At 44.8% G+C, this 13,551-nt stretch overlaps 1 protein-coding gene across 3 annotated transcripts in view; it reads right to left on the reverse strand.

Moving 5' to 3' along the window:
* Nucleotides 1-13,551, reverse strand: part of LOC106582810 (kazrin) — a 169,012-nt gene that overhangs the window by 22,227 nt on the left and 133,234 nt on the right. For all 3 annotated transcript variants that reach the window (XR_001323388.2, XM_014166261.2, XM_014166262.2), the window contains exon 4: nucleotides 8,156-8,251. Coding sequence is in view for 2 of the 3 variants with exons in the window: in XM_014166261.2 (XP_014021736.1) it covers nucleotides 8,156-8,251 (96 nt within the window). In the remaining variant the exon portion in view is untranslated. The remainder of the gene's footprint in view (nucleotides 1-8,155; nucleotides 8,252-13,551) is intronic.

Raw genomic sequence — 13,551 nt, forward strand, 5'->3', positions numbered from 1 at the left:
TTTCAAATCCTTTCAGTTTTTATTTAAACAATAATTTGCCGTTGTTAGCGGCTGATAAAAGCACAGAAAGGATGCTGGGGAGGTTCAAACAGCACTGAACAAAAGCCCCTGTGTGACTCACTGAGTAGACCAACATAAAACACTGCTCAGAACATCATTACAATGGTTCATCACAAGCGTCTGCCACCCCTCCGCCATCCTTTTCATAAGTCTTTTTTTAATATAAAACTAGGAAGATAAACATATGAATCGTTACACAGCATGTTCAGAAACTCAGGACGTCTCCGTGCTGCTCCAGCAACAACAGTCAGAAATGTTAACATGTTTGTTGATGATGTGAACTGCATTCCAGCTGATTATGCTGCATTAACCCACTGTCAGCAGGGGGGCCGGTCGAAACCGGAAGCATCTGGTTTTCAGGAGAAAAGCAGAGAAGAGGCGAAGCCTGAAAACCGGATGTTTCCAGTTTCTTCCGACCTCAGGCGATTATTTTACATCTGCTACATTAAGATAGAATTCACCTGTTACTCTCTGAGATTATCGTGACCCATCCTTGGCTGTGGTGCTGCAGGCAGCTGTCAATCAAAGGGAGCCATTGGGCCAACCCCCTCTGGCTCACTGACCTCTCATGACACAACTATTCAGTAGTCACCTGACTTGCCAAGCTTCATCCACTTTGACATCTCCTTACTTCTGAAGCCACATTTTCAATTAGATTAATTCAATATTTCATTACTGGGGTTCATAAAGTTGCTTGGATGCCTACAGTGAGGTTTTAGTAGCTGGCGATGGTTATGAATATATTACATCTTATAGTCTGCTCCAGGCCACAGAGCATCTGTGCCTCCATGTCTCTTTGTCTCTCCTCCCTTCCCAGACTTCAACCGCTCTATGTGTGTGACGGAGGAGTCACGTGATGCTTGGATGGCAGTATTGGTGTGTGTGTGTGTGTGTGTGTGTGTGTGTGTGTGTGTGTGTGTGTGTGTGTGTGTGTGTGTGTGTGTGTGTGTGTGTGTGTGTGTGTGTGTGTGCGTGCGTGTGTGGTGTGTGTGTGTGTGTGTGTGTGTACGTGCGCTTGTGTGTGTGCGTGCGTACTAATGCGAGTGCGCGTGGCTGCCTGGTGCGCTCTGCATCTCTGATCATTACTGCGTGGAGGAGACGATCCTCAGGAAAGGAGAGCTGTACTGGGATCGCCGCGAGGGGATGACGGGTCGGCCGCTGCTCCTCATCCAACTCCTCATGCAGATAATATGAGCCTAGAGATCCTTCATAGTCAAACAGAAGTGTGGGTGTGGTTGAGAGAGAGCCCTCTTATTATTAGCCTGCGTGTTCTGTGCCTCCTCAGACAAACCCCTCTCCCTTTCGCTCTCTCTGTTGGGAGGATATACAGACAGGATTCTACTGGTCACGGAGGTCCTTCACTCATCACTTGGAATATCCGTACTATCCACTCCGAATCGATTCATTTCGTTTCTCATGAAGCAAACAGATCTAAAAGGCCTATTGTAAGACCATGTGGAAGGAATCACAAAATGGCTGTTCAGAGCGACTTGATGAGAGCAGTCTCGAAAGAGACATCCTGTAATCTCCATGAAAACGAAGAGTATTTTGTTCACATCTCAAGTCAAGAGGATGAACCAAATATAGTGCATTACATAAGAGGATAACATCGAATCCACAAGAAATGATACAGGAAGGCCAATAGAAATGGTTGCATCAAAAATAGCAACCACATTCATTCAGTCAATGACGGGTTTTGGATCCGAGGGGGAGTTTTGGCGGGTGGGAGGCAGCAGGGAGATTAGTGGCTGTTTTAAACCTGCTCCACAACTCTTTGTTGAGATTCTCTACAATAGTCAGTCATTTTGGTTGGATAGCCTGTGGGCTGTCTTAGTACCTAAGCCATTGATAGGGCCAGGGAAGAGTGTGAGTGGGTGAGAGAATATAACACCACACAACACAACAGAAAACAACACAACATGAACCGTCGCTGCTTGATCCCTGAACAGCGCCTGGCTGCACGTAAGTACCAGCAGGTTCGTTTTCCACTCAGGATATTACAGGGCCCTTCTATAATGTATGTGAACATGAATTATACATCGGCACTGGCTCTCAACCTTACTTAACCACAGCATCCACTGCACAACGTAAACAATACGCGAGAGAGTGGACCCTGGGTTTCCTTCCATATATGTTAAGACTTTACGCCTCACTTGTGTTTCTTTCTTGTCATGGCAACCTGGGGATCTAGTCACCTATAACGGCTATGATCTTACTGTATATGAGGCCCATATTCCGTTTGGAAGCTCTAGTGAACATTTCTCAGTCTGCGTGTGTAAATCTGCACGCCTGAACCCACAAAGAGGTGTGTGTGTGTGTGCGTTTGCGTGCGTGTGCATACGTTTGTTGGCGTGCGCTTGCTTATCCATGCCCCTGTTTGTATATCTATAGAGAACAGCTGCCATGAATGAAATTGCTGTGAGTTTACATTACAACGGAGGTCAGTGTAGGCATGCCAACTGGAGATGATAGTAATTGATTCACACTTTTATTCTGGGAAGATTAGGCCCACTGCCAGGGATGTGCTACTGGAAGAGCAGCAAGAACCTGGTAAGGCCGCTCAGCTCAGACTACCTACAGTCTAGTTATCAACAGCAACAACGCCAATAATCTATCTATCTAAACATAGCTGGGTTCGTTCTATGACATGATATCACTGTACATGGGCTGACTTTGACTGAATACTGAACAAGAGACTTGCCCAATGAGACTATACTGAACACTGTCCCATTAGTGTTCAGTATGGCCACAAGCCAGTATCATCTCCGTTGAGGATATTTCACCAAGACGGAGTTGCAATGCATGAATATCCCGAGAAGATAAAACTAATGGCGGTGCATCCTTCATGTACACTGACCTCCACTCACTATGGAGCTGTAACACATTGGACTGGTCGCTGGTCAAGGACTGCAGAGCATGCCATCATGTGGCCTGCTGTGAGCTGCTGCGGGAGCGGCGTGTGACTCCATCTCTGATAGTGCCATCTGGCAGCATCGGCTCACTCATTATCTCCTCTCAATGTGGAACGCAACCTCTGGGTACGGAGGAGTCACGCAGCAGGAGTCACGCAGCACAACCAACGGGATCATCCTCGGGCTCATCTCCTCAAATACGGGCACACACACAAACACATCTAGACAAACGCAGTAAGGACCATGTCACTGCAACAGAGACCGTGTCTGTCAGGGTTCCAGTTGGAGGAGTTGGAGGCTCTCTCAGATAACACCTGCATTAAATGGGAGTGTAGGTGTGTCTGTGGATTGCCATTTCCTATCAAAATGCCAAACACATCAAATGTCAAGGTGGGCGGAGGAATTCTAGGGGGAACGCTGGGGAACTATGCTGATTGGATAGTACTTGTAGGACCTACAGAACTCCAGACATAAAATGACACCAATTCCAGAGCACTGGGATATGGCCCAGACCCCCAGTGTCCGGTCTACAGCGTGAAGTTACAAGCTCTGCTGGTCGGTTACGGCGTAGCAACCTAGCGGTGCCAAAAGCCCTGATCTGCCACAGAAAGCTTATGTAAATTACGATCACCACAATAGAAAAAAAAAGTACAACATTTTTGGGGGGCGAACGCTTTGGGCTCAAAAATGTGTATATTATGATCCAGTTTGACCCCCACAGTGAATTATTTGAAAGTTCAATAGTTATCCATACTGACTGGTGGAGATGGAGTGGCTGACCAATGTCTATGGGGTTGACTGAGGATGACAGAGCGGAGGACGGAGGATGGCCATGGAGATTGAGGATTGCGCTCACAGTATGTTTCAAATACCAATTTAGTATGCAATTATAAGTGAATACATGCTGAATTCCAAAATACATTCTATGTCTGGGGATCTTTTTTCACGATGACAAAATGATGCGGTTGCACAAATTATAAAGGTAGTCTACAATCATATAACATTTTTATCATTTATATACAGTCCACTTTTTCTCATGGGGTAATCCAATCGAGCCTCACCGAGTTGTGATGGGTTGTTGGGATGGTAGCCCATTCATGTTTTACTTTCAGGTGGAAGGATCATGGTCATATAATATCGAGACTAGATGGGGTACTTATTAACTTTGCCACAATTCAAGTGAGATCTTACAAAGAGAGTCACCATGCCGGCATGTTCTCTATATAACTGCACTGATCGTCACTCGAAAGAGCGAATCAGTCCTAATTCTGATTATCATAGTTAATATTTGCTGTCTATTTCATTTTCCAATGTTGACCTGGCTAGGTTCTAGGTAACGCTGAGCTTTCAAACTAACCTTCTGCAAAGGTTTAACAGTAGGCAAGCATCAGGTTCATAGACATTAAAACCAAGTTGACTTCCCAGCTTCATGTGCCATCGGTTTTCCGTAGGAATACGTGGATTAGGTCAGCGCTATGTCTATGGATATGACAGACTGATCATCTCCCAAATATGTAGGCTGTGTGTGCTATGTTGACTGAGCTGCTCATCACCAAATATCTCCCTTAATTCCCCAGACTAGACTCACTCCAGGAGTTTCATATGCTTATGTCAGATTAACAGATTAACAGATTACCCAATGTACATGTCAGATCCAGATCAACCTCATTTGTTTATATGTACAACAAATAAACAAATTATGTTGCAGACCTACTACCAAGAAATATTTTTTTCTAAAATTACACACCAAACAACTTTTACTTACAGTCAATAATGTGTTGCCAACACAACCTTTCCATATATAGTAACATTATGTATAGTAACATATTATGTAAATATATTACCGAATGATGAGATGTTTATTTAGCTACTCGGTGATAATGAGTTTACATGAATCATTCCAATTCCTTTCATAAATACAGTGTGAGTACACGTGAAAACGAACTGGTGAACTCACACGCGCCTCTACCGTAGAAACAGAGCTCTGGCCTAAACCAACCCTCTACGGTGACGGATTATCTAAACCCACTACTCGTTCTTCCCTCGTTCCCTCTCTCCCGCACTCACCGGATGTCCCCTCCTCCCTGTCGGACCTCATGTCCTCCTCCTCCTCCTTCTCCTCCACAGCACAGGCTCCGCTGGGCTCCACGGTCAGTGCTGGTGTGTGTTCTCATAGCAGAGGAGCCCAACTCGGACAAACACCATTCAGAAAGACACCGTAGCGAACACACCACACCACAGCAACCTCTCGCTCAGCCGCTCCCAGCTCTGGCCATTGGCTCCACCCAGCCAGGTTACTAGGAAGTGTTCCCCCGAGAGAGGGAGCCTGTTTTCTCTGGACTCTCCATCTCCCTCTCTCTCGTGCTGTCATTGGCTTATTCTCTCTCTCTCTCCTCCCCTTTTCTCTACCTGTTCTGGTACACGCCCAGAGGCAGTTTCCATTCCAAACCTCTCTCGCCCCTCCTCTTTTTAACCCCTTCCAGCTGCTGCTGTAGGGAGGGGGACCAGTGTGCTCTGACATGATTACTGCTCTTTCTCTCTCTCTCAACCGCGGGAGGGCGTACCTGTAGCCTCAGGTGGTAAGGCAGATGAGTCACTGCTATAGCACTTCTACCTAATGGCAGCGAGCTGAACGACACAGTGACTAAGAGATCTCTCTTTCACAGGACATAATGTACTGTACTGAAGACATCACCTACTGCACAGAGAACAATACCCCTATGGAACACACTACCCTTATGGATAATTTGACCACAAGTCACATCAGAGCGTGTTCACATGTTTATATAAGACGCCTAGCCTGGAAACAATACACAGTACTGAAGAAACTAGGGACAGGAGTTTTTCCCTGATCATGTGAACTATCCTGGCCACGCAAAAATGTTTGGACTTTGTTACTCTATAGCCTGCAGCATGACGAGGCCTGCAATGTTTTCCGGGGTCATAAATGAAGGTAAACCAAAACAATTCCAGCTACAGCACTGGGGTTGTTAGTGTGAGACTTCAACCCAGGAAGTGCTGGGGTTTTCTCCCAGTCCCAGGGCTCAAGGGACTGGCCGTCAGATGCAGGGTTGGATCAGGGCTGGATGAGTGTGGACACAATCACAGAGCTAATCGAGTTTTAGCCTGAGGCCCAGGGACAGGAATAGGGACAGGAATAGGGACAGGAGGTAGCGGGTGCAGCCAAGCACTAGAGGAGCAGAGATAAGACCAGTCTTGGTTGGAAGAAGTGGACACTAGGCGGGGTAGGAAATCTGTAAGACTTCCAACAGGCTATTTAAATGACTGAAATAACTTAGCTTAGTAGTGATGTGTTGTCTTATCATAACCGGGAAAAACAACGTTTGAATGGAAAATAATTGTTTATGTTTCAGGCTTCCGAGAGATCAAATCAGGGTAAATGTGCTGTTTGTATAAACTGAAAGTGTTGGACTGACGCTAACACAGTAAACAAGCAACTTTCTTCATCCTCAAAACGGTTTTGAAATGTCTTTTGATTCTATCACAGAATTTAATTAGCTTGGCGAATATAGGGCTATTTTCCCCTGCCGAGCCTGTAGTAGTAATACCAAATAACTATGTGTCTCAAATATAGAATACACGTATGAGTGGGAGAGAGAGAGAGTGTGTCACCTCGGTGTTGTAGGAATGAGGACAAGTATACCATCAAGCCAGACGCTTGTCAACTGAGGCAAATGGATCTGTCAATCACGGACTGAGTGCCTGACTGACTGCTCAAGAATCGCAGTCATGTGTCATTCATGTGTTAGTCATTCTTATTCATTCTTATTCGTTCGACACCCATTTAGGGCTGTGAGTGTGACCCGAGTTTCTGAGATACAGCCCATTGTTTCAGCCTTGGTTTCAGTGCAGCTGGAATCATTTTACTGATATCTTTACTCATGGTTGCCCCTCTCATGTTACTGCTCTTTTGTCTTCATCCTCTCAGTCCCTCATCCTCAGTCTTTTCACTACTCATGTGGCTATCCTTGATTTCAGGGCTAAACTCACTGAATCTCTGTGTCATCGATCCGAGCATAATTACATAAGCTAGCAAAAGTCAATTTATCTGTGTAATAACTCATGCTCTCTCTTTTTCTCGCTCCCCCCTCTCTCTCCCTCTCTCCCTCTCTCTCTCTCTCTCGCTCTCCGCTCCTCCTGTTCTCCAGCTGCACCAGTTGATCTGTCACTCTGCATTATCAGCACAGAAGAATGCTGATGGAGAGCTGAGAAAGACAGGCATTAAGATGTTAGCTGGGAGGGGAAGAAGGGAGGGAAGGAGAGAGGGATGAAGGAGGGATGGAGAAGGGGAGGAGTGACTCAGACAGATACTACCTCTGTCCAGGGCTGATGGAAATGTCATGAGGCTAATTTAATGGCCTGAGAGTGCACTTCTGCTGCTTCAAGGGGCTGTATTTGATGAAAAGATGAAAATTACAATTCCGGGGAACACTCGTGGCTTTCTGGCAACGTGGTAAAGAATAATGGGAGTGATTAAGCAGGAGAAAATGAAATGCCCTCGAGACTTATAGATTCATCAACAAGCTTCAGGTGATCAATACTCTTTATAATGTTCTTCCTTAGTGGCCAATATCATTACAGATCACAACAAAGACAGAGAGCCTTTATTCAGAGACATCTTTGGAGGGAAAATTAGATGCCATTTAACTCAAACTGAAGGCAGTGATTAGGGCACAAATAGGCATCGGCACAATACAACAATGAGGATCATCAATAGTACTTTCTCTATTCAGCAATACCATGTGAAGAGGTTACATCTGCCCCTTTCTCCCCATTCAGCTCTCCTATCAATGTTTCTCTGTAACTCATACAGTATTGTGTCCAAGCACAGAATTGGGTGTATACAGTACAATACCAAGCAGATGATTAACCCTGTGTGCTGTATACTTGCCTATAGTATATAACACAGTCTGCTGTAAGTCCTTTAAGGCCCTGGGTCCGGTCAGACATATTATCAGATTGTTCTCCCAGAGAGACAGACAGACAGACACAGGCAGACAGCCAGACTCTTCCACATTACAGGCCTCTGCTCCGGTCTGTATGCACCCAGCTGACATGCTGACAGGTCTGTGTCTCAGTCCTAACTCCCGGGACCAATCACCAAGCACACACTTCCTTCCATCACCAAGGCAACACCCTGTATTTCCAAGGCAACACCCTACCTTTGTCGAGCGAGGAGTCTGGGGTGCCAAAGTCCATGAGGCTGGAGATCTCTGTCTGGTAACAGATGTCGCTCACCACCGACTTCTGCCTGTGATCTGTCAGAGACAACACAGTAGAACACATGACATCAGACCAACAAAAGAGACTAGCAACAGTGTTATGCTGACGACGAATAGTTTCAGGAAGATGTCTTTCTAAGGAAGAAGGACAGTTACTATTTAGGTTTACACAGCCAGGGGTAACTAACATGACGCATACAGGTAATAAATATGTGTACTGTGTGTGTGTGTGTGTCGTCTGGCGTGCGCCAAAGAGTGAGAAAAGAGAGAGAAAAGAGAAAGAATAAAGAGTGAGAAAAGAGAGAGAAAAGAGAAAGAATAAAGAGTGAGAAAAGAGAGAGAAAAGAGAAAGAATAAAGAGTGAGAAAAGAGAGAGAAAAGAGAAAGAATAAAGAGTGAGAAAAGAGAGAGAAAAGAGAAAGAATAAAGAGTGAGAAAAGAGAGAGAAAAGAGAGAGCAGAAAGAGTGAGAAAAGAGAGAGAAAAGAGAAAGAATAAAGAGTGAGAAAAGAGAGAGAAAAGAGAAAGAATAAAGAGTGAGAAAAGAGAGAGAAAAGAGAGAGCAGAAAGAGTGAGAAAAGAGAGAGAGTCACTGTTTGCATTAAACGTGTGACGTCACTCCTACACACACAGCTGAGAGGCTTTCAAAAACCAACAACTTTGGAATTGGCAGAGCCTTTATAGATGCAGTTAAGTTTGACAGGTAATATTCTAATTAACAATACGGCTAATCGATTTATGCTCGTTTCACAATTTTGGGAAAAATAACTCTTTTTCATACAGACTGTCCCCTGTTTCAATCCACTCACTCTCTCTCATGCTCTCTCTCTCTCTCGCTCTCTCGCTCTACCAATACGTTTTGCGTCTAGTACAGTGGTTAAACCTTTTACTGCAGTGGGCTGAATCAGGGTCACTCAGAGTGTTTATAAACTCGGCAACAAAAAGAAATGTCCTCTCACTGTCAACTGTGTTTATTTTCAGCAAACTTAGCATGTGTAAATATTTGTATGAACATAACAGGATTCAACAACTGAGACATAAACTGAACAAGTTCCACAGACATGTGACTAACAGAAATTGAATAATGTGTCCCGGAACAAAAGGCGGGGTCAAAATCAAAAGTAACAGTCAGTATCTGGTGTGGCCACCAGCTGCATTAAGTACTGCAGTGCATCTCCTCCTCATGGACTGCACCAGATTTGCCAGTTCTTGATGTGAGATGTTACCCCACTCTTCCACCAAGGCACCTGCAAGTTCCCAGACATTTCTGGGGGGAATGGCCCTAGCCCCCACCCTCCAATCCAACAGGTCCCAGACGTACTCAATGGGATTAAGATCCGGGCTCTTCGCTGGCCATGGCAGAACACTGACATTCCTGTCTTGCAGGAAATCATGCACAGAACGAGCAGTATGGCTGGTGGCATTGTCATGCTGGAGGGTCATGTCAAGATGAGCCTGCAGGAAGGGTACCACATGAGGGAGGAGGATGTCTCTCCTGTAACACACAGCATTGAGATTGCCTGCAATGACAACAAGCTCAGTCCGATGATGCTGTGACACACCACCCCAGACCATGACGGAACCTCCACCTCCAAAATCGATCCCGCTCCAGAGTACAGGCCTCGGTGTAACGCTCATTCCTTCAACGATAAAGGCAAATCCGACCATCACCCCTGGTGAGACAAAACCATGACTCATCAGTAAAGAGCACTTTTTGCCAGTCCTTTCTGGTCCAGCGATGGTGGGTTTGTGCCAGTAATGTCTGGTGAGGACCTACAATCCCTCAGTCCAGCCTCTGTCAGCCTATTGCGGACAGTCTGAACACTGATGGAGGGATTGTGCGTTCCTGGTGTAACTCGGGCAGTTGTTGTTGCCATCCTGTACCTGTCCCGCAGGTGTGATGTTCGGATGTATCGATCCTGTGCAGGTGCTGTTACACGTGGTCTGCCACTGCGAGGACGGTCAGCTGTCTGTCCTGTCTCTCTGAAGTGCTGTCTTAGGTGTCTCACGGTACGGACATTGCAATTTATTGCCCTTGCCACATCTGCAGTCCTCATGCCTCCTTGCAGCATGCCTAAGGCACGTTCACGCAGATGAGCAGGGACCCTGGGCATCTTTCTTTTGGTGTTTTTCAGAGTCACTAGGAAGGCCTCTTTAATATCCTAAGTTTTCATAACTGTGACCTTAATTGACTACCGTCTGTAAGCTGTTAGTGTCTTAACGACCGTTCCACAGGTGCATGTTCATTAAACTGCGTTTAAACCCTTTACAATGAAGATCTGTGAAGTTATTTGGATTTTTACGAATTATCTTTGAAAGACAGGGTCCTGAAAAAGGTACGTTTCTTTTTTTGCTGAGTTTAGGTAGTCTTAAACAAATCTACTTTGAAACAAAAGTATACACCTCACACACATGGTTATGGGCTTAAAAAAAGAAGACACCTGTACCATGTCAGATATAGAGTTCAAATGTATTCAATTTTGAGTTTGCATCCCAATATTACACTTGATATACATCACAGAAGACTGGAATATAACATAATTGTTTGACATAGAAACACCAGATTTTCTGTGTTAATTTTTATTTTTTTATTATTAATTATTAAATAATAAAAAATATTAATACAATTCCACTCGTGAGACCACTAGAGGGCGATTTGGTCATTTTACTGCAGGAAAGGACTACTGGGTCTAATAGAACTCTGCTGTGTGTGATGAGCTCTACTGGTAAAGCCTCATCTGCTGCCCTCTGCACTACTCTACTCTGCTTCTCTCCCACTCTCTACTGATCGTTTGGTTTTCATTAACTCATGTCATTTCCACCTCCAAAAATGAACAGAGGACAGCACCAGATAACTCTCATTATAAGCTGGGTAGTTTGGGTCCTGGATGTTGATTGGCTGAAAGCTGTGGTATATCAGACAATATTCAACGGGTATGACAGAAAATGACTTTTTACTGTTCTAATTACATTGGTAATCAGTTTATAATAGCAATATGATACCTTGGCGGTTTGTGGTATATGGCCAATATACCACATCTAAGGGCTGTATCCAGACACTCAGCGTACACCGTAGCCCTTAGCCGCGGTATGCTGGCCATTTACCACACCTCCTCGGGGCTTATTGCTTAATTATACCATCCTCTCCCTTCCTCCTCTCTTCCTCCACGTTCTCCTCCCCCACTCCTTCCTCCTCTTCCTTCACCACCACCTCCTCCTCTCACTCCTTCTGCTATGAGGGGATATAAAAGAAAAACATTTTCACAGGAGAGGAGGCAGCAATATCCCTATTGTGCCATCGAGTCATTTTCTAGAGCAGGACCCAAACCACAGAAAGTGAAATCATTTCTTCAGAAGATGGCTTTAGGACCCTGGTATTGATCTGTGTTTCTTCTCGTTAAAGAATAAACGTGTTTGTGTTCCGAGATAAACCATTCCCAGGCTGGTAACATACTGGAGCTATAGCTGGTGTACAACAATGAAAAGATAGGGTGGGACTAAACAAAGTTCATATCTCAACTATTACGAAGAGCTACCAAAGCCATAGAGACCCTATTATTCAGTGTTCTAACTTTGTGAGGGTGACCAAAACCTCCTCACTAATGAAATGACATGTGTTAATATGCAGTATAATACTACAATATCATCACATTGGCCAGTCTAGTAGCTATAGGCCTGACCTTCAGGGTACAGAGTTTTAAACATCTCTTTTTCCATTGGCTCCTTTAACCATCTGCAGTGCTGTACCTCTTCTCCAACTGGACACAACCCAGGTTATTTTCTGCCATTAATAATAATAATAATAATAATTACAGGTCGACCGCGCCCCCTGCCACACCCACCACCTAGGGCTGCTGCGGTATATCTCACCACTGTGCGTTTCTATCTCCTCCCCTCTCTCCTTCATTCATTTCTCGAGCACACAGACAGAGGGGATGTCAACAGTTTCATTAAATAACTGGAGTAGCCAACCTGACAAACCCACGGGAAAGTGGCCTCTATTCCTTATTTCAGTGCAAATGGATGTCTTTTTTTCTCCTGCCCCTGTTCCTGCACCTGTTCCTGTTCCTGCACCTGTTCCTGCACCTGTTCCTGTTCCTGCACCTGTTCCTGCACCTGTTCCTGTTCCTGCACCTGCACCTGTTCCTGCACCTGCACCTGTTCCTGCACCTGTTCCTGTTCCTGCACCTGTTCCTGCCCATTTCGTAATGGACCATTCTAAATAGAAACTCATTTGACATATTAGTAAAGACGAGTTTAAATTGAGAATAGTCGGATGGGTGAAAATATGATCACTTGATGAGAGAACAGCGTATCTTTTGGTTATCACTACGGCAACAGCTTCCAGAGGCGAGGAACAGAGAGCAAGCTTTTTTAGCGGCCTTTTCAAATCATCAATAGCCTATAGTCGCATCATGCAGCCCATATACGTTTGGATTTCTAAGACATTCTAAGGTTTGTATCATTCACAACTAAAGTTGCCAAATAACTCGCCTTTATGCTCAACATAGCCACTTCAAACTCTCCAGAATGGGAAAAATATCCTTTCTATTTTATTCAGCTAAGTTCAATTATATTCTTCTTACTTTAAAATCACATAATATAAAATAATGTCACAGGACTTATAAGCATATCTTGTCTGCTAAATGAACAAGTCTACAGTTTATGGCATAGAGCATAGGCAGACTGTATGTTTCTTTAGACCTGCCTAAAATAAATAATAGACTTAGAATTTTTTTAAATGTAGATGTTCCAAAGGTGCGCATCAGTGGCATGGAGATGCTGAACATGTTTATGTTAATTAACAGTTAGTTACCATGAGACCGGCTGACCACCAAAACTATTTTTTGATCCAGAAAAAAACCTGTAGTCATTCACACACTCTTCTCCTAGTCTGCAGGTTTGGGCAGTTTTACTTCTGTGGCCTTATGGTATTTTTCCAGTTCATCGACTTCCCCTTCCTTCCCCACCCATCTCTTTCTCTCCGGGATGTTGTTGTGGTGTTGTTCTTCCCCTTCACTTCCCTGCCTGCTGACCTTTCCCTGGGTCTTTAATATGGAGATTGGGTAACAGGCAGGGAAGCAGGCAACATAGCCACAGGCTCCATGCTGGCCGGTTGGGTGGCTGCGTTCCTTAGCGGGGGATAATGAAGAGAGGGGTCGGCACTGAGACTAAAGCCTTCAGCACGCTCTGGTTCTGCTGGCGCCTAGCTGAACTCGGCATGCTTCCCATCCAAAAATATTCGGAACAGTTTGTGCATATACACTACATGACCAAAAGTGTGTGGTCACCTGCTTGTCGAACATCTCATTCCAAAATCATGGGCATTAATATGGA

This window comes from Salmo salar, chromosome ssa22 (assembly GCF_905237065.1).
Source record: "Salmo salar chromosome ssa22, Ssal_v3.1, whole genome shotgun sequence".
In the NCBI taxonomy this organism is placed as follows: Eukaryota; Metazoa; Chordata; class Actinopteri; order Salmoniformes; family Salmonidae; genus Salmo; species Salmo salar.